This window comes from Pipistrellus kuhlii, unplaced genomic scaffold, assembly GCF_014108245.1.
Source record: "Pipistrellus kuhlii isolate mPipKuh1 unplaced genomic scaffold, mPipKuh1.p scaffold_m20_p_18, whole genome shotgun sequence".
Taxonomy (NCBI): domain Eukaryota; kingdom Metazoa; phylum Chordata; class Mammalia; order Chiroptera; family Vespertilionidae; genus Pipistrellus; species Pipistrellus kuhlii.
In genome coordinates this window covers 15,268,148-15,288,474 of record NW_023425493.1, presented here as the reverse complement: position 1 = coordinate 15,288,474, position 20,327 = coordinate 15,268,148, and the positions used below count along the sequence as shown (strand labels likewise).

The 20,327-nt window shown below is 40.4% G+C and overlaps 1 protein-coding gene across 2 annotated transcripts in view; it reads right to left on the bottom strand.

The window, feature by feature from the left end:
* NIBAN1 (niban apoptosis regulator 1) overlaps nt 1–20,327 on the bottom strand; it is a 116,485-nt gene that overhangs the window by 89,592 nt on the left and 6,566 nt on the right. Inside the window, exon 2 of one of the 2 annotated variants that reach the window (XM_036442848.2) lies at nt 6,638–6,756. The exons of the other annotated variant lie outside the window; for it this stretch is intronic. Coding sequence (XP_036298741.1) covers nt 6,638–6,668 — 31 coding nt within the window. The 5' untranslated portion in view covers nt 6,669–6,756. The remainder of the gene's footprint in view (nt 1–6,637; nt 6,757–20,327) is intronic. 2 annotated transcript variants of the gene reach the window in all.

The window sequence follows — 20,327 nt, the reverse complement described above, 5'->3', positions numbered from 1 at the left end:
GGGTGCTCCATGTTTCAGCCTCCCTCCCGGCAGACCCCTCGGATATGATGACTGTGGTCACCAGATGTACATTATGGTTTTAGGACACATGTCAGTGCACCTCGAGAAACCACAAAGGGATGTGGCTCAACCAATTTAGTTTTTAGTGATGGAGGCGATACTTCAGCAAGAGGTGGGCTGGTCTCTGGGCACGTTTTGAAGTAAGTGCATTTCACTGCTCCTGAAATGCATGGGTTTCTTCACATTTTGACTTCCTAAGTTGGGGATGTGTCTTATAATCAATGGGGTCTTCCACAAAGTTGCTATCATGACGTGGTTGCATGTGCACAAACGTGGGTGCTACATTCATTGAGCTTTGTTTATAGATACTATTGAATTTCATTGCCATTTTTAATACATCTTTAAAAGATTAGACTGGGTTCAATATAAAAACAAAAATTATTGCATAAATAAAAAGGCATGGAAATGGAGTTGCAGGATCAGTGGCATAAATATTTATCTTCGGGGGGAAAATGACCATAATTCCTTATTTGATCACAGAACAACATTCAATTATGAAATGTTAGACTTCAGGGGGTTGTACTTAATTCAGTCTCTTTAATTTCTCTGTTTCCAGCCAACTTTTGGGGGTGAGTGTTTTTGTTTTTGTTTTTGTTTTGGTGTGTGTGTATGTGTTTTTGTCATGCTTTCCCAGTTATTGAGAGTTTACCATTATAATTGTCACCTACTTTTTGTTGGTAGAGTCATAGGCAGTCCTTGGTAGGGATAAAGGAATAATTTTTCTATATGCTAAAGAAAAGATATAAAAAGACTGCTACTAAGAGGGGAAAGAAAGGCATATACATTTTTCTTTGATTATGCCCAGACCTTGTCTAGGTCTAACATTGGAAATGCTTTCAATACCCACATCATATTCCCAGCATACATTTCCTTTCACTTTTCCCACTTCCCTACACTCCCGTCAAATAGACTTTTGTCCCTCCGGCATGACCTGTACCTTCCCATGTCCATGCTGTGCTTTTTGCTTGGAATGCCCCTTCTCCAAGCCAGTTCAACCCACCAGAATCCTATTCATCCTTCTGAAACCATTCATTTAATATATATTAAACACAGTCTATGTGTAGGTTAATAAGGATTTCTATAAAGTAATTTGGAAGGTACCTGCCCCGAGGAGCCACCAGTCTGACCTATCTTAGATGTTACATCTTCCACAAAGCCTCAGCTGTGATCTCTCCCTCCTCTGAATCCTCAACTCTTTTATTATTTCAAGTTAAGAGCATTTTACTAATCTCCAACTACATACCAGGAATAATACTGAGCACTTTCACATACACTTACATCATTTAACACACACAACAGCTTCACTAAGTAGACGTTCCATAGACCCACTGGACATATGAGAAAGCCTATGCTTACCCTGGGCAATGTTTCTCAATGGTTAGAGCGTTGGCCCACACACGAAAGGGTCCCAAATTGGATTACTGGTCAAGGGCATATACCAGGCTTGCAGGTTCAATCTTTGGCCCGGGTCAGGGTGTGTGCAGGAGGCAACCAATCAATGTGTCCCTCTCACATCGATGTTTCTCTGTCTCGCTTTCTATCTCTCCCTCTTCCTCTCTCTTCAACTCTCTCTAAAAATTAATTGAAAAAATATTCTCAGATGAGGATTCAAAAAACACACACCAAAAACCTATGTTCATAAATACCACTCTTAGCAAGTGTCCCTAGAACCTAGGTTTATTTCCACCAATATCCCAGCAGCATTCACTTGATCTTATTATTTGTGTGGCTATCTTACCTTTTCTATTAAAATGCAAATTTCAGACTTCTAATGTGCACTTTGAACACTCACTATATGAAATGCCTGGCTTATAACAGGTGCTCATAAAGTTTTTACAAAGAAAGTTGTGTTCCAAGTATTCTGGTGAACACCAATGCCAGTTCATAATACAGAGATGAGGGTCTGAGAACCAGCTGACCTACCTGACATTGTGATATTGGCACATACTGAACAGTATCAGAAGTGGGGATGAGAGTTGTGAAGGATGTCAGAAAGCATATGAGAAAATCATTGATTCAAGGAAAGGGAAATAATCTATGTCGATCTGATTGAGACTGGAAGGTCTAAAGTAAACAACATGCTAAACATGCATTAACAGAAAAAAGAAAAAAAAGGGGAAAAGAGAATAAAAATTTGCAAGAATTCAGACTGACTTAATCAAGCTCTGTTCACATACACTGGGTGACATGTAGGTACCTGGGACCACAGAAAGCTTAGTAGGGTCAATTTCAACATCTGAATCTAGGAATACAAAATGAATTAAGAATTAAAAATTTTTTTTTAAGCTTTGACCAGGATCTGGGATCCAGAAAAAAACCGAATCCTCCTTCTCTAGGAACTTACGTAGCTGAGAGAGAACTCAACTTGGATCTAACAGTGAGGGTGAAGCTGTGCAGTGAGGGAAAGCTACAGACTCGTCATTGAGAGCAAATACAGACCAATGGGAAAGGGACAGGATTGCAGAGTTGGAAGGAACCATAGCTATTATCTAATCAAACCTATTCTTATGATAGCCACCAAAACGGGAGAAAGTTGAGTCTATTTAAAGGTTTACACTTATGCTAAACTAATTAAGTAACATGAGCTTACTCACTTCTAACTGACCTCATCCAAATAGAGCTGTCTTCCCAGATTCCATCACCACACAGTGAGAGTCATGTGTACCCCAAAGGAATGCACACATGCCCTGCCTGAACTGGGATGGGTGATGGGATCAGAGGGGCTCGAGAAAGGAAAGCACTGCTCCTGGAGAGCTCCCGGAGCCCAGGAGGACAGTCTAGAGGTAGGAACTCTCGATTCCTGATGCCCTGGAAAGGCATCCCTCTCCAGAGGAAATGGGATCAAGGGCCATTCACAGGAGCTCTCTGTAACTGAGTTTAAGCCACGGGTCAGTTGCTGGGAGATGGAGGAGGCCATATTTGCCCTAACTTGTAGCAAATTTTTCAACCATTCCTTCTGCAGGTAGCTGACCTCCTCACACCTAACTAAGGTCTGATCTCCCCAGTTCTCTTAAAGAAAACAAGTTACACTAAGGCATTAGTCCCACCATGGATTGTGTCGCTAGGACCTGGAAAGATGTACAATATAGCACAAGTGATAGAGCCCAAGTCAGCAGTGAAGAGCTTGGGGTTACAGCTGAATTGATGGGGTCAGTTGCGCTAACAGGAAAGTGCAGCGAACAGATGTCTCCCACCAAAAGGATTTCCACAGTTTTTGGGAAAAGAGGGATCTTTTAACCATAGAGGAAAATATGGAAAGGACTCAAAGATGGGTGACATTTAGATAGAGGACAGATCTTGACTGAACTTTCCAGAGTTCACAGCCCAGTGACAGGACTCTATTAAGAGAAGACAATATGAATATATGCATAACCCATGGGCACAGACAATAGTGTGGTGAAGGCCTGGGCGGGTGGGGGATGGAGGGAGGAGGGGACAACGGGGAAGAAAGGGGACATCGATAATACACTCAACAATAAAGAAAGTGATGCTTTTTAAACCCCATTTCGTTGTTTTCCATTTACAAGAGAAGATGCATTTTGCAGGTTATCAAATACAAAAAACACATCATTTCGGAGCAAATCTGTGGCACAGCAGGAGGAACACAGGTGAAATACACAGGAGCCTGGAATGTCATCCCCTGGTTGAAGAAATCTTTACAAATATATTTAATGGGAAAACTTTAAACTGAGAGACATATGCGCAGTGAAAATATACTAGGAGCTGCCATTTCTATTTTATTGTGTTATAAGCACAATGTTTAATTCCTATGTTTAGAAATCCTATCTGGCTCACAGGAAAAGCTTTTTAATCATGACATTTCCTTGTACTTAAGGGCTTGCTTTAGCCCTACCTTTTCTGACCCCAGCTGCTCCTTAAGGAAAATTCCTTTCCATTTCCCTGATCCCCCAACCCCCATATTCTGATCACACAACGTAGATACAAGCCACGAGGAGAGAGAAATGAGAGACGACAGTGCTGTTCTGGGAAGTCGGGAGCCAGATGTTCAGGGGAAATCTGAAGCAGAATACTTTTTGAGCTTAAAAATACATTTCTGTCCATCTGTTAGGCAACGCAGAACAGCCTTCAATCAAGAACATCATTCCCCGCCAGCTGTGCTGTGTCCCGGGGCCACGGCTCTGACAGTGACATTGCAGCCCACCCTCGAATGACAGAGCCATTTTAGAGAGAAGCCCACCGGGTTCCTGGTCACATTCAGAACCCAGCATAGCCCTAGCCAGTTTGGCTCAGTGGATAGAGCATCAGGCTGCAGACTGGAGGGTCCGAGGTTCGATTCCAGTCAAGAGCACATGTCTGGGTTGCGGGCTCAATCCCCAGTTAGGGGGTTGTGCAGGAGGCAGCCAATCAATGATTCTCTCTCATCATTAATGTTTCTATCTCTCTCTCTCCCTCTTCCTTCCTCTCTGAAATAAATAAAAACCATTAAAAAAAAAAAAAAAAAAGAATCCAGCATAAAGAGCACAGGCAGCATTCAGGACCAAGAATCCTGGGCAAGGCTCTACCTACCAAATTAGTTTTGACGTTGCTTTCTAAAACAACCTAGTTTCATCAGTTTCTACCCCCAAAAGATGAGCGATACACTCCCTTCTTTTTAGTTCTCTGTGTTCTCACTTAACATTTGTAAGAACTGCTGCAATTTTTTAAAAGATTCACGTTTCTCCTGAACACAGTCTCCTGACACGTCTGACTAACGGCCCACATTTAGCACCGGTGTAATGACTGGCAGGAGCAGTCTCTCCAGCTCTGTAAGTCCCGGCATTAAAAATAAAACCAGACTTGTCACATCCAATACTTCCAGGTGGACTTGAAAATCAATGGTGTTTCAGGAGACATCTCAACCCAGATCAGGAAAAAAGAAACATGTGAAGATAAGAACATCAATGAGAGTGCGAGCTACGTGTCTTTGCTTCTTTTGGAGAGAGAGTGAAACGATTTCTTGTAACCTCTGGTATCTAGGAAAATGGCCCAGCTTTGGGGGTCACAGGCCCCTTTAATGATAAGCTGAAAGTTTTGGATACCAGGAAAACGAATAAAGGCACAAAATCCTGCCACTCAATCCCCTGACCCCAGGCCAAGCCATTCTGATACAGGTGCCTGTGAAGGATTCGTCTGAAGCTTGCAGGTTACAAAATTAGATCAGAATGAGTTCTGCAGGAAGCCTGCACTGGCCAACAAATGGAAAAACCAATGGGCTTGTCCTGAAAAAGAAAAAAATAGTACATCTATATTTACTTAAGGTTTCAGTTCAGACTTAAATTCAATTTTTAAAAATGGTGCCTCTGGAATTAATCGGTCCCCAATCACTGCAACTTTAATATAGCAATGCATCAATGCCATGTCTTAGAGAGAAGTTTCTATTTTCTTCACAGAGTCAGAGAAGTTGTATTTAGTTTATCCATGAAGCTAGCACATACTGATGCTGAATGAGACACACACACACACACACACACACACACACACACACACAAAACCATTCTATTTAGAAACTGACCACATATCTTGCTACTCGAATATTTGCAGCTTGCTAAGGAAATACAGTGCAGTAAGTCAAAACCAGTAACTCAGCAACTGCAAATTACAGCTCAAACATGATTTCCAAAACCTTTGTTCTTCTATTAATTAACCTTAAAAGTCTTTGTTTAATGCTAAATCCTCCAGCACACTACATTAGACACAGAGGGTGATACAGAGGTGTATATAGTTCACTGTGGAAGAATATGACCCAAAGGGGGAAAAGAAAGCTCAGGATTGGAAGCTTGTAACAAAACCAGAGGTAGAGTGGATAGGAGGAGGATCTTCCAAAAAGAAAATGAAAAACTCATGTACAAATCTTATCTCTGCCTCACCGCACAGAAAACGCTATCCAGTTACCACTGTGGATATTGCCGATTGCTGCCTTTGTGCACATGGAGCAACGGGAGTCATCTCCAGGAGACATCCACACACCATTAGAATAAAAAAAACCTGCTGCCAAAACCGGTTTGGCTCAGTGGATGGAGTGTCAGCTTGCGGACTGAAGGGTCCCAGGTTCAATTCCGGTCAAGGGCATGTGCCTTGGTTGCGGGCACGTCCCCGGTGGGGGGTGTGCAAGAGGCAGCTGATCGATGATTCTCTCTCATCAATGTTTCTAACTCTTTATCCCTCTCTCTTCCTCTCTGTAAAATATCAAGAAAATATATTTTAAAAAAAGAAAGAAAGAAACCTGCTACTGCCTGGGAGAGAGAGGATCGGTAAGCCACCACTCCTTGTTGGGAGTACTAAGGACTCTGTGCAAACAGGATTTGGTCAATCATGCTTGCTGTCCATCTTTGTGGTGACTGCTTCTGCAATATAATAGCCTGCTGAGATATTATAAGCCCCATGAACACATACATCAGTCCTTGGATCTTCCTGGGAATGGATCACATCCCTAGCACACAAAGGGAGCATCATTAGTACCTAAGGAGTCACAGGCTGGAGACTAAAAGACCCAGGAACCCGGGTGAGGTTCTTTATGCCTCTTCCTTTCAATGTTAGGACTTTGGAAAAGTGAAAATATTGTGTCAGTGGACACTACAGTGAAGAAGTGATTGGTAAGGGGATGTCATTTTCTATGGGATGCATTAGTGTACTTTGGGTAAGGTTGCCGACATCTTATTAGGACAGAGAAGAAACTCTGGAAGATGACTAGTTGATCTTTAAATTGAATGTGGAAGAGAAAAGAAAGCAATGAGCATGTAAAACCCACAAAAGCAGTTAACAGAAAGGTCTTCAGTCATGTCATGGGAAAAATAAGAATAGATAAGGAGGAGCCCTACTAATTCTATAAGAAAACAACTGGGAAACAAATGGGGGGAAAAAAGAAGAGAAAAAAGAAAACTACTGGGAAAAGTTCCCAAAAACGATACTCTCAAGAGTTTCATAGCTGTATGAGAACGGTAACTTGAGAATAAGATGGTAAATACAATCTCATCATAATTACTGGTACTTGGTAGTATTCCAAACAAATATCTGTGAGGAAGGGAGATAAAGAAATATCACTCATCATCTATGTAAAAATCCATGAACCAAGGCAGTAAGGATGATGAAGAGGCATTTGAATGAGGACTAAATGAGAGGAAAAGATAGCATAGTGTCCATGAGACTGAAATGAACAGGCTGTCTGGCCCAATGGAAGAGACGGACAATGTGTTCCTAATTTAGTTTACAATGTTGGCGCAGAGGCACGGAACAGTTGGGATGTGAAACTTCGATGACCCCAAACATTTGATTGGAGATGCTAAACGAAAAGCAGAATGTCTCACAAATTACTGCCTGGACTGGATGGCAATTTTATTTTCCTATAGGGAGAGGAAGCAACCAGGGAAATTACTATTTGTATCTATTTCTAAACAAGAAAGATGTCAGCTAATGAAGTGAAGTGACGAGCCTTGGGTGAACACAATGATGTCATTATAGCGTATCACAGAGCCCTCTTAACCATCCTCCACTCACCCAAGGCTTCTCACTTTCTTTGTAAAATTAACTTGCTGATGCACAGGGACCTGGGGTTCAAGTTCATTATTATTATTTTTAAAATATATATTTTATTGATTTTTTACAGAGAGGAAGAGAAAGGGTCAGAGAGTTAGAAACATCTATGAAAGAGAATCATCGATCAGCTGCCTCTTGCACCACCACTACTGGGGATGTGCCCGCAACCGCCGACGCTCTATCCACTGAGCCAAACCGGTCTCTGCTGGGGTTCAAGTTCAAAAACTACTCTCTACTACCTCTGCTCCACCTCCAAGTCATCAAACATCTGTTGTGTTTCCTTCTAAACCTAATCATCCCAGTTGCACTTATTATGGATTAAGCAATTTAAATTTAATATTATACGACTGACTAAATATTAGTGCAAAAAAAAAAGAAATTGTTAACTAAGTTAAATGTTTTGGAAAGTTTTGATAAAGAGCTCTAAAAGTAATTATTGACTTAGGGATAGGCAATTCAACAGTGAACATCATTTGAAAATGTAATAACCGCAAAAAATATATAGATCTATTTGGATGCTGTAATCAGATTTTTTGTACAAGATTTGCCCAACTTAAAGGAAATAAAAACTTAAAATTATATATGATACCAAAAAATGGCAATAGAAAACCCTAATCATTTTTTTTTAAAAGACCTTTGCTCTGTGTCAAAGATTGGGAATGAATAAATTTAATTAATATGTTTTAAGTTAAAATATTAAATGCATGTATTGTTTTATTAATTGTCCAACTTGATTCCAATAGTGACAGATAAAAGGCATATCTTGGCATTTCTGATAGTCAGATACAGGGGTGGTAAAAAAAATATGATAATAGCCCTGCCTGTGAGACTCAATGGTTGAGCATGACCTATGAACCAGAAGGTCATAGTTGGATTCCCAGTCAAGGGGCATGCAGGAGGCAGCCAATCAATGATTATCTCTCATTGATGTTTCCATCTCTGTCTTTCTCTCTCTCTCCCTTTCTCTCTGAAATTACACACACACACACACACACACACACACACACACACTCACACACACAAACGTAATATGATAATAAAACCTGAAACTTCCAAAAGGAAGAATTCACAAAGCTCAGCAGAAGCAGAACCATGACTCTGGTGCAAGAGACTCTGAAAGAGGGTTGAGTGGCCCCCATCAGTCCACATAGTCTGTAATTCTGTCTACATAATCATGTGTTGTGATTCTACCCAGGGAGACTGATGGGGTTCCTACATAGGTCTATAATGACCTCCGATTTCAATAGGGCTAAGATAAAAAATAAAAAAAATAGAAAATGTTGCTCCCAAGAACAAATCTAAGAGAGTGCTAGGGCTCCTCCAAAACAGTAACAGATAGATTGAGGTCAATGGGGGGGCGGGGGGGAGGGGCAAAGAGGAAACATTTATACTATTATTTATAATACTTTAAACAATAAAATAAAAAAATTTTTAAAAGATATTCAAGAACGTATAGCAAAAAGAAAAGATCCTTTAGGAATAAGAATCATCAAACACAATAATCACCATTACATACATTTATGGAAATTTTTTTTCAAGGTTCTATAGGAAAACATGGTACAGTACTGAGAAGGGGCTAATTCAGATACATTTCTGTGTGAAAGAGATCTAAAGAGATCACTAATGCATTTGTCTATGTAAGCTTCCCAAACTCACTCAGTCCAGTTCAAAACATATATTTATTAACTTTTTCATTCATTCAACAAACAAGTATTGGAGACAGGTCATGAAATGCAAAGAAGGTGGGGTAAAAGATAAATTTCCTGCTACCAAGAGCTCAAATTGGTGACTGTGTTGCAGGAAGTTCAGAAATTCAGTGTGGCTGGTGCATTGTGCTTCTATTGTACCTTTCCTTTCAAAGCTATAATTTTTAAAATTGTTCACACTCGTTGACATCTGAGAAGCACTTCTAAGAAAATAATCAGAGATGTACATAAATATTTATGCGTTCGGATCTCACTAAAATATTATTTACAATAATGAGAATCTGAAAATGACCTTCATGTCTAACAAGGGGAGAACAGTTAAATAAATTACAGGATATATGGAAGCTAGCGCCCTCCACAGCCAATAAAACTTACGCGTTAGAGGAATAGTTAGTGAAGTAGTGATAAGGGAATTGTTTGTGATAGAGTGTGCAGTAGCAGTATACAGACTTGTATAAAAATATGATCTAAGGAGAGAGCACACTACACTTTCCTATCAAAACAAAGCCATTATTAATCTTGTGATCATGCTTTCCTTAGAGAAACTAGAAAAACTGAGCTAGGGCAATGCTAAGGGGCATAAATTGCACACATTCTAGTGTAAAGTCACAAACCGGAATTTAAGTCTCCATTCCTAATCTGGAAATTGAGGGCGATGATATATATAGGAAATTATGAGGAACCAGGTTTGGGTCCCTGGCTCTGCCACAGACCAGCTGTAAATAAGGCTCTTGCACTGCCAGGCAGGCAGCAGTCATCGCCATCACTGTTGCCATCATCATATTGAATAGAGGCCAAGAAAGAAGTAATGAAAAGATCATTCAATGGAGTGTTGATTTATAACAACTCAGGCAAGTCCGGATGGTGTGGTTCAGTGGTTAAGCACTAACTTATGAACCAGGAGGTCATAGTTCGATTCCCAGTCAGGGCACGTGCCTGGGTTGCGGGCTCGATCCCCAGTGTGGGGTGTGCAGGAGGCAGCTGATCAATGATTCTCTCTCATTAGTGATGTTTCTCCCCCCCCCCCCCCTCTCTCTCTCTGTCTGTCTCTCTCCATCTCCATCTCCCTCTCCCTTCCTCTCTGAAATCAATAAAAATATATTATTAAAAAAATAAAACAACTCAGTCAAGATAATGACTTTTTAATCTGCTTTTTCTCCAAACTAGTTTTTAAATCAAGGATTATAAAGTAAGGAGCCCACCCACCAAGAACCCCAGTGACACTATTAGCCCTATTCATGGGTATGTACGGAGGAGTCCTCACTCATATAGAAGCTGATGCTCTCATGATTGACCACCTACTTGCTTGATGCTGAATTAGGAATCTGAGCCTGCTTGGTGAGAAGGTGCACAATTTGTTTTTCAAGGCCATTTGGAATAGTTTAACCCGGTGAGGTGAAATTTGCAAAAGGACTCTGAATAACAAGAGCTAATGTAAATGATTCTCCACTGTAATTGACTCCATATTCATAAGCAGGCAGGCCTTTTCCATTCCATCATTCTCCTTCTGTGTAAGAGGGGCCATTAAACTAGGTACGAAGATGAATTGCTCATGATGATTTTATGCATGCCTTCAGCAGCCCATGAAATGTACTGGAGAACAATAAAGATATCTGATGACCTGTCAGGGAGATGCCTATGCAAATGAGGACATCGTGATTATATTTCTGCTCCATCTAAAGGCTACCGTGATAGATAGAGGGGAAATTTTCGCTTGCTCATAGCATCATGAATAAGGAAGCTGGTTTCAAATGAGGACAGGCTAGAAATGAAAATTCATGGCCCAATGCCTCATTCAGCTATAAAAGAGAACAATAATGGACATACATCAGCATCCAAGCTTATTTCCTTCGAAAACAATAAATTCATCAGATGACACCTCTAACTGCTCTCCTGAAATTATAGTATTTGGCAGTAAAAATTATTTGTATTCCTCAGAAGTCAACTATGTTGTAAATATGTCATCAGTATCTTTCTGCTCTTAAATAATAAATGAGGTTTCTGACCAGAATTCAGCAACCTTCAAGGTGTCCAAGAAATTAAGACACAAAGAGATCAAGTGAACCCATATAGAGGGAAACAGCAAACCTCCTTTCGGGAGGAGGAACTCAGCTCAGTTTTTCTGAGCCCCATCTCCTCCTCTTGTGGCCACATAGTGACATTGTACTAGACGCAGTGGTCAGCAAACTCATGAAGCAACAGAGCCAAATATCAACAATACGATTGAAATTTCTTTGGAGAGCCAAATTTTTAACACTTAAAACTTCTTCTAATGCCACTTCTTCAAAATAGACTGTCCCAGGCCGTGGTATTTTGTGGAAGAGCCACACTCAAGGGGCCAAAGAGCCACAGTTTGCCAACCACAGTACTAGAGGACTCTGGCTTCAGGGAGAAAGAATGTCATCCATTTAGTATCACATGTCTGGCCTTAACCATGGACTTAATGGGCTTAATCTCCCTGGGCCTGGCTTTAATCTGCAAAATGAGCATGAAAGTAGTACCAATAACAGAAGATTTTTGTGAGGATTTAATAATGAGGTAACATGTATAAAATTCTCAACATGGTGCCTGGCAGGTAATTAAAGGCTACACTTCACAAACGATAGTTATCTTCATCACTGCTTTTATTATCATTGTAATGATTCCATCTGCCTATCTGATATCTCCACTTGGATTTCCAGCTTAGCATGTCCAAAACAGGACTCATCATTCTCACCCCCGGCTCTCCCTGTTTCAGTAAGTGACAACACCATTCTTTCTGTTGTTCAGGTCAGAGACGTTGGGATTCTGTTGGAGCCACTGTATTTCCTCCTCTGCCACAGACCCCATCAGCAAATCCTGTTAGCTCTACCTTTGAGAGAATCACTGATCAGCTGCCTTCTGCACCTCCCTACTGGGGATTGAACCCACAACCCAGGCATGTGCCCTTGACGGGAATTGAACCCAGGAATGTTCAGTCCACAGGCCAATGCTCTATCCACTGAGCCATTCCAGCTAGGGCAGCTTTACCTTTAAATATATTTATAACCCAACCACTTCTCACTACCTCCAGCTACTCCCTAGCCTGGGCCACCTCTGACCTGGATTATAGCTCTAGCTTCCTAACTAACCTCCAGCTTCCTCCCTTGTCCCTCTTACAGTCTGTTCTCTACATCGCAGTCAGAGAAACCAGATTATGTCACTCTTGTGCTCAGAACCCCTCACGATTTCTTAAGCCCAAGTCTTTACAATGGCCTGCAAGTTCCTCTGTGTTGTGGTCCCACCTACCTTCTCCCTTCCCTCATTAGCACACATTGCTCATGTGTCTAACCTCCTGGGCATTCTTGCTGTTCCTAAGACAAAACTAGCTCCTTTCGGAATCCAGAGCCTTTGAACTTGCTATTTCCTTTGCCCAGGATGTACCTCCCTAGAGATTCCTGTATCCTACCCTGGCACTTCATTCAAATCTTAGAGAGGACTTCCCTGACCCCTTGTCTGAAATGGCAGCCCTCATCACACTCTTTCCTCTTCCCTGTTCTTAGGTTGCTTCATCATTTTATTACCACATGCCATCTTAATATTTGATTATTTATTTCTTCCCGCCACCACCTCCATAACGGAAGTCCCTCAAGAGCTGTTTAATAATCTGTTTTGTTCACTCAATTCACAGAAGAGGGCACATTCTATCTGATGACTAGAATGAAAGGACTATCTCACCATTAGAAAGAGATATGTTCCATTAAGTTTTATAAGTTGATCCTCAGTAAAATTCTTTAGAGAGACTTAATCAAACAACTTTTGCACTAAGGAGAAAACAGGCCTAAAGACAAGCTCAGTGTCACATGGTAAGGATTAGAACCAGGCCTCAAATAACCTCTTCCCTACCAAATTTCATGTACTTGTCCCAAAAGCCCATGCTCCCCTACTGAGTCTGGAGAACACTGTAGTCTCAACTCCATAAATTACAGAAAATGTATATCAACCCTAACTGGTTTGGCTCAGTGGATAGAGCGGACTCAAGGATCCCAGGTTCAATTCTGGTCAAAGGCATGTACCTTGGTTGCAGGCACATATCCAGTAGGGAATATATGGGAGATAGCTGATCAATGTTTTTCTCTTATTGATATTTCTAACTCTATACATTTCTCTTTCTTTCTGTAAAAAAAAATCAATAAAATACATATTTTTTAAAATAATTTTAAAAAATAAAAGAAAAATGTATATCAGCTCAGTTCTGGTTCAGAGCAGTACTATGATCCCCATTTTACAGTGGGAGAAACCAAGGTTAGAGGAGATTAGAGATCTTCAAAAGGTTTTACAGCTAGCAAGTGAAAGGGCCAGTACCTGAACCTGGGTAGAGTACTTGCAGAGCCAATATTCTGTTGAGTTAAGAAAGCTGCACATTTAACATTCATGATGAATATTTTATAAGAACTGATCTGCTCTGTACATTCCTTTTTATTTTGCTCACTTTTCTGAAAATGAGACAAACATTGTAAATATCATTTGCACATTTTTATTACAAATCTTAATGTTTTTCCTTCATTTGCAAAATACATCACATGAATGTATTTCTCATTTTAATGAACAATGCAAAGTTCTAAAATAGCCCAGGAAAAATGGTGAGTTTGGCTGTCAAGGCATCATGTGTTTTCATAAAAACCACATGGAAACACTGAAAGCTTGCATTCTCTTTCTCAGGCACCCCTGGATGCCAATGGTTGTGGTGTTCAGAAATAAGCAAAGTAATGATGGTATTCTCCAGACTGTCTCATGAAAGTGTCAAATAACAATACTGAAGAAATGAAATACCAAAACACGAGACATGTTAGTAAGAGAGCCGCTAATGTTGTAATGGGTCAGGAGGCACTCCTATGGTTCTTCTCAGAACTTAGAAATCTAACAACCGCTGACAATGCAGAGAAATGCAAGTACAGAGAAAACAGAACATTCCAGAGTGTAGGTGACATAAGACCTTTTCCAAAGGGTCTGAGCGAGGTACTATGCTATTTCAATTTCAACAGCAAATTATATGATTCAACATCACTTATATTATTAAAAAGTCCTAAGAGGGGAAAGTGATGTATTGGAAATATATCATTTAAGATAAGAGCTTTTTTAAATTGAAACTCTTATCTTAAATATAATTTAAATTTAAATTTAAATGCAATCCTATGAAAATTGGTGCTTGACAGAGGGAGAGGGAGTTGGAGGGAGGAAAAGCTCATGGGAAGGAATATTCTAGAACCAAAAGATCATTAAAGATTCCAGACATCCTCTCAAATTTGGCTGCAGAGTCCAGAGTGGGAGCCAAGAAGAGAAAATGGAAGAAAAGAAAATTAAGCCCATCACTTATTTATTTTAATTGCTATCTACTCTACCACCTCCTGCCTGGGATAAAGGGGTATTTAAGTCTTAGGGTGACACACATTCCCATATCTTTCAAACAAAATCCCGGAGAGATAGGAACAGTTAAGGTCTTTTTTAGGAGCTTAAACATTCAACAGAGGAACAAAGGAAAATGACCTCAAGGCTTCTTTTTTTCTGGGTTCATCAGACACTCAAGTTCCAGCCGGTCTGTCTACCCACCTGTGCACGCAATGCTTCAATACCAAGGGGAAGCTATACTTAAGTTTTAAATTTAGGGCTGAATCATACAGTACATAAGATTAAAAAAAGACTTGCCATTTTCAGGATTTTTACTTATAATGGTGAATTACAGCATATTCTGCTTAGACTGGAAACTTAAAACTTGGAGATTTGGGGTTTGGTTTCATTTGATGACATTCCAAGGACAATGAAAAGAACACTGTACCAAGGTGTGGAGACCTGAGTTCCAGTCCCATATCTGCCATTATTAGCTATGCAGCCAGGGGTCACTCATATAATCAGTCACTGGGATTATAATTAAGGGATTGGGTTAGATGCTTCTCCCTCAAGTCCCTTGCAGCTCTATGAATCGTCTACAAATCTTTATTCAGAAACGAGAGTCTAAAATAAATATCATGTGAGCCACAGATGTGAGCCTCCAGGGCAATTTCAAGATTTCTTTGGCACGTTAACATTTTTAACAGTGTATTTAACCCGCTAGAACCAAAATAATATTGCTTCGATATATAATTGCTATTAAATAGTAATGAGACATTTCACATTCTTTCCTTCGTACCAAGACTTAAAAACCCAGCGTGTATTTTTCACTTGCATCATATTTGGATCTGAACGAGCCACAATTCAAGAGTTCAATGGTCATACATGTCTACAGCTCAAGCTTAGAGGGCTTAAACGTTTCTTACCTAAAGATCATGTAAAGAGATAGCCTACCTTCAAAGTGAGAATATAAAGTAGAAAAACCTACTCACTAAAATATCAGGGTCAACCTGTTGAGGGGACGTAAGAGGAGAGGGGATTAACAAAAGGATAGGAGTTTTGCCAAGCCAGTGTTATTCGGTGGTTGAGCTTTGACCTATGAACCAGGAGGGGTCGATCCCCTGTCAAGGCATATGATCAGGGTTTTTTGAATATATTTTATTGATTTTTTACAGAGAGGAAGAAGAGGGATAGAGAGGTAGAAACATTGATCAGCTGCCTCCTGCACACCTCCCACTGGGGATGTGCCCACAACCAGGGTACATCACCTTGACTAGAATTAAACCTGTGACCCTTCACTCTGGAGGCTGACACTCTACCCACTGAGCCAAACCAGCTAGGGCTCTATGCTCAGGTGTGAGGCTTAATCCCCAGGTGGGGGACATGCAGGAAGCAGCCGATCAATGATTTTCTCACCTCATTGATGTTTCTTTATTTTTAAATATATTTTATTGATTTTTTACAGAGAGGAAGGGAGAGAGATAGAGAGCTAGAAACGTCGATGAGAGAGAAACATCGACCAGCTGCCTCTTGCACACCCCCTACTGGGGATGTGCCTGCAACCAAGGTATATGCCCTTGACCGGAATCGAACCCGGGACCTTTCAGTCCGCAGACCGCCGCTCTACCACTGAGCCAAACCGGTTTCGGCTCACCTCATTGATGTTTCTATCTCACTCTCCCTCTCCATTCCTCTCTGAAATCAATTAAAACAAACAAACAAACAATAAAAAAGGATAGGACTTTTTTTAAAAAAATATATATTTTATTGATTTTATACAGAGAGGAAGGGAGAGAGATAGAGAGTTAGAAACATCGATGAGAGAGAGTCATCGATCAGCTGCCTCTTGCACACCCCCCACTGGGGATATGCCCGCAACCAAGGTACATGCCCTTGACCGGAATCGAACCCGGGACCCTTCAGTCCCCAAGCCGACGCTCTATCCATTGAGCCAAACCGGTCCCGGCGGATAGGACTTTTGATAGAAATTGCCAACCAGATACAGAAGGAAGCTGGGTCATGTGGAAACGCTAAGGTTGAACAGGAATAGACCTCAGACCTCATCCATAAAATGTTGGCAACTAGTCTGCCACTATCCCTCCTCTTATCCACAGACACGTGCAGGATAGCCAGTGAAGGTCTCTGTGCCCCTAAGAATAATGGAGTCACTAAATCAGGGTCCTGCTCTGGATTCCGTGGAACCTTATGGGATCTGCAGACAGAATTCAGGGGGAAGTAACAATTATTTTTATTAACTTCCAACTCAAATTCCGCATCTCCTTCAGTATTGTGTATAGGCAACAAACCATAGCAGAGTGTAGCAATATTGTGACTGTCATCAGATGAGATCACAGATGTTTTCCCTGCACATTTCATTTACTGCATGTCTTAGAAAAGCATTTCATCAAGATGACAGCGGTTATTAGACCCACCACAAGATCTTGCCATTGAATGCATAAAGAAGCCCATACATCATTATATTGCAGGTTTTAAAAATAGTTTGATAACTGCATTTTCATAAAACTGGTTTCTTTTTATAATCCTGTGAGATTTTTGTTTGTTTGTTTGTTTGTTTGTTTGTTTTCATTAAAAATGTCATTCTGAGAAGGAATCCATAGGTTTCACCAGTCTGTCGAGGGGTCCATGGCAGTAGGGAGAGAGAGTCTGGGTCCCTGAATGCCCTCACCCCCATCTCTACCCCACAGGGGATCACATTGGCTTATATAATGGGTGAGCTATAAATAATTATCAGGTCAAGCTACTGAGATTTGGGGAGTGTTGGTTTCAGAGTCGGGGCCTATTCTAACATGCAACTGAAATTTGACTTCAGGCCACTGGCAATTGCTTCTCTGCAACCTGATTCCATGCCTTGAAAGACAGCGGTACTGGCTGTGACGTGCTGGTAAACTGGGTCTAAACAAACAAACAAACAAACAAACAAACAACGTCTATCATGGCTGACTGAAAACTACCAATATGATGTCACTGATCTCTGAATTAGGAAGTGATGCTCTGATTCAGCCAGTGTGAGCTAAGCCCCAGCACACAGCTGCTCTCCCCAGACTAGAAAGCTGTGTTGCTCCTGCCCTCCCCTGATTCAAGGGGAGGGGTATGTGTAGAATCTCGAGAATAATTGTTTAAAGGCTCCTGTGTAAACCTGTGTGCCTGACTCTTTCATAATGAATAAATAAAGTGGAATACCTTAGACGCAGTAATTTGTAAATGCAACAAGCTGTTGAAAAGAATCTAATTAGCACTAATTACAATCCTAGAATGTCCCAACAAATTATGCCATTGCTTCTGTAGAGGCATTGTGTTTAAACACTCTGAAACATTAATTAGTCTGCGGAACAAATGTGTGAGATAGGTATTATTTGGCAGCATCGGAAAGCCAATTATTTACTCTGGGAAGGCCTGATGCCATCTCTGATAGTGAAAACAAATTTATTAGCATAATCGTAAGATTGGGAAATCGGAGGATTATACTGCCTTCATTCCTGAGCTCTTTTTATCTTCATCGGGCATTTTATGCATGAGGAACGGTTGGCGGCCAGTTGACAGATTCAATATAACAGACTTCAGGTTCAGATTCAGCGAATCCCCAGGAGAGTATCCTGCCTGCTCTTCAAATCTGAAAGCTCCATTTGTGAGGCTTTTGTGTCTTGCTCCACAAATATTAATATTTTCTTCTATGATGAAGAAGGTCCCTACAGCTACCATGTTACTTAAAGTTTTAAAGTGACATACTACAGCCTGCTTTTACCTATTTGTAATTACCATATTACGTTTTGCTAACATTTAGATGAATTTTAATTTCTGGATTAAGCTATTTATAATCACATCAATATTCACTTCAAAAAATAGTCCAATAATTTAGAATTAAGGTATAGTCACGCATTTAGTAAATGGTTCAGTTTATACCAAGGGATAAATTACTGGTTTTGCCCATAAAGTAAGTCACTGTTCAAATCCTATCAAGTTGTTTCTCCTTATACTCCTGTCCATTAAAGAAAAAGCTATGTGGCCCTCGCTGGTGTGGATCAGTTGGTTGGAGTGTTGTCCAGTACATTGAAAGGTCTCGGGTTCAATTCTGGGTCAATGCACATACCTAGGTTGTGGGTTTGATCCCAGGTCAGGGCCCATGCAGGAGGCAACCAATTGCTGTGTCTCTCTCACATCCATGTTTCTCTCTCACTCTCTCTCTCTCTCTCTCTCTCTCTCTCTCTTATTTTCTCTCTCTCTTCATTCCTCTTTCTCTCTAACATGTCCCTCACGTTAGGATTTAAAAAGAAAAAAAAAGAAAAAATTATGTAGAGAGGACTAGGAATTTCTGAAAGAAGATTTGATATCCTGCTAACTTTTCTCTGAGACATTTGCTTCCTGCTGCACAGCAAGCATTCAATAAATATTAGTGTTTACTATCATTATTATCATCATCACTAGAGGCCTGATGCACCAAATTCATGCAAGGGGCTTGGCCCTCGCAGCCCCGGCTTTTTCCAGAAGGTTGTCCGGATGGTCGTACTGATGTTTGGTTGAATTAGCATATTAGCTCTTTATTATATAGGCTTCCTCAGACTAGGAGCTATCATTTTTCATTAAGAATTGACATCCCATATAATATACAGTATAGGAAATACAGTCAATAATATTATAATATCTATGTATGGTGTCAGTTGGGTACTGGAAATATCAGAAGGCACACTTTGCAAAGTATATGATTGTCTAACCACTATGCCGTACGCCTGAAACTAATACAAAATAATGTTGAATATAAATATGTAATTTTAAAAAATTAATAAATAGATTGATAGTCATGCTCTAAATTCTTATTTAAGTGTAAACAGTACATTTCAAAAAATGTTACTAACGTAATCCTCCCTGATGAAACTATTTTAGATATTTATACTCCAGATAGTACACATTTTCCCATTGTTGCTAATAAAATTTATCTTAATCCAACTCCAAGCCCGTGTTTGCTTTGTTCAGGCAATTATCCGGCCATGTCTATCTAACTCATTCAGCATGGCTTACATAGGAAATTTACTTTTAAACAGATGCGTTTAATTCAAATTGGGGAAAAACCTCTGAATTCTTTCGAGCTAATCACAGAAATGATCACTCATCCCACATAGCACCAAAGATAATGGCACGTGCAATATTCACAGTTTTCCTCTGGGTTGATCCTGCTCCTTTGTCTTGGCCCCAGACCAGCGCATGTCAGCAGTTCCACACACAGACCTGCTCTGCCCCTTCCCCAGATCCAGTGAGAATGCTGGGAACAGGTATACATTCTCCAACAGATGTCCCAACAGACTTCAAAACACAGTAGATACATTGTTCTTTCCTAAAGACTGGAGAGAAGGATTTTTTAATATCTTCCATTTCTCTCCTCGTTATCTTCCTCTTTAACATATGGAATATATTTATAAAACTGTCTTAACGACCTTGTCTGCTAATTTCACCAGGTCTGTAATTCCTGTCTTTTCTATTGACAGGCATTTTTCCTTAGAGTTATGGATAGTTTCTAGCTTTTCCGTTTGCCTGGCACTTTTTGCTTGGATACTGGATACTGTGAATTTTACATTGTTGTGTGTGTATTTTGTTGTATTCCTATAAAGAATGTTGGACTTTGTTCAGGCATGCAGTTAAGTTACTTAGGATCAGTTTAGTCCTTCTGAG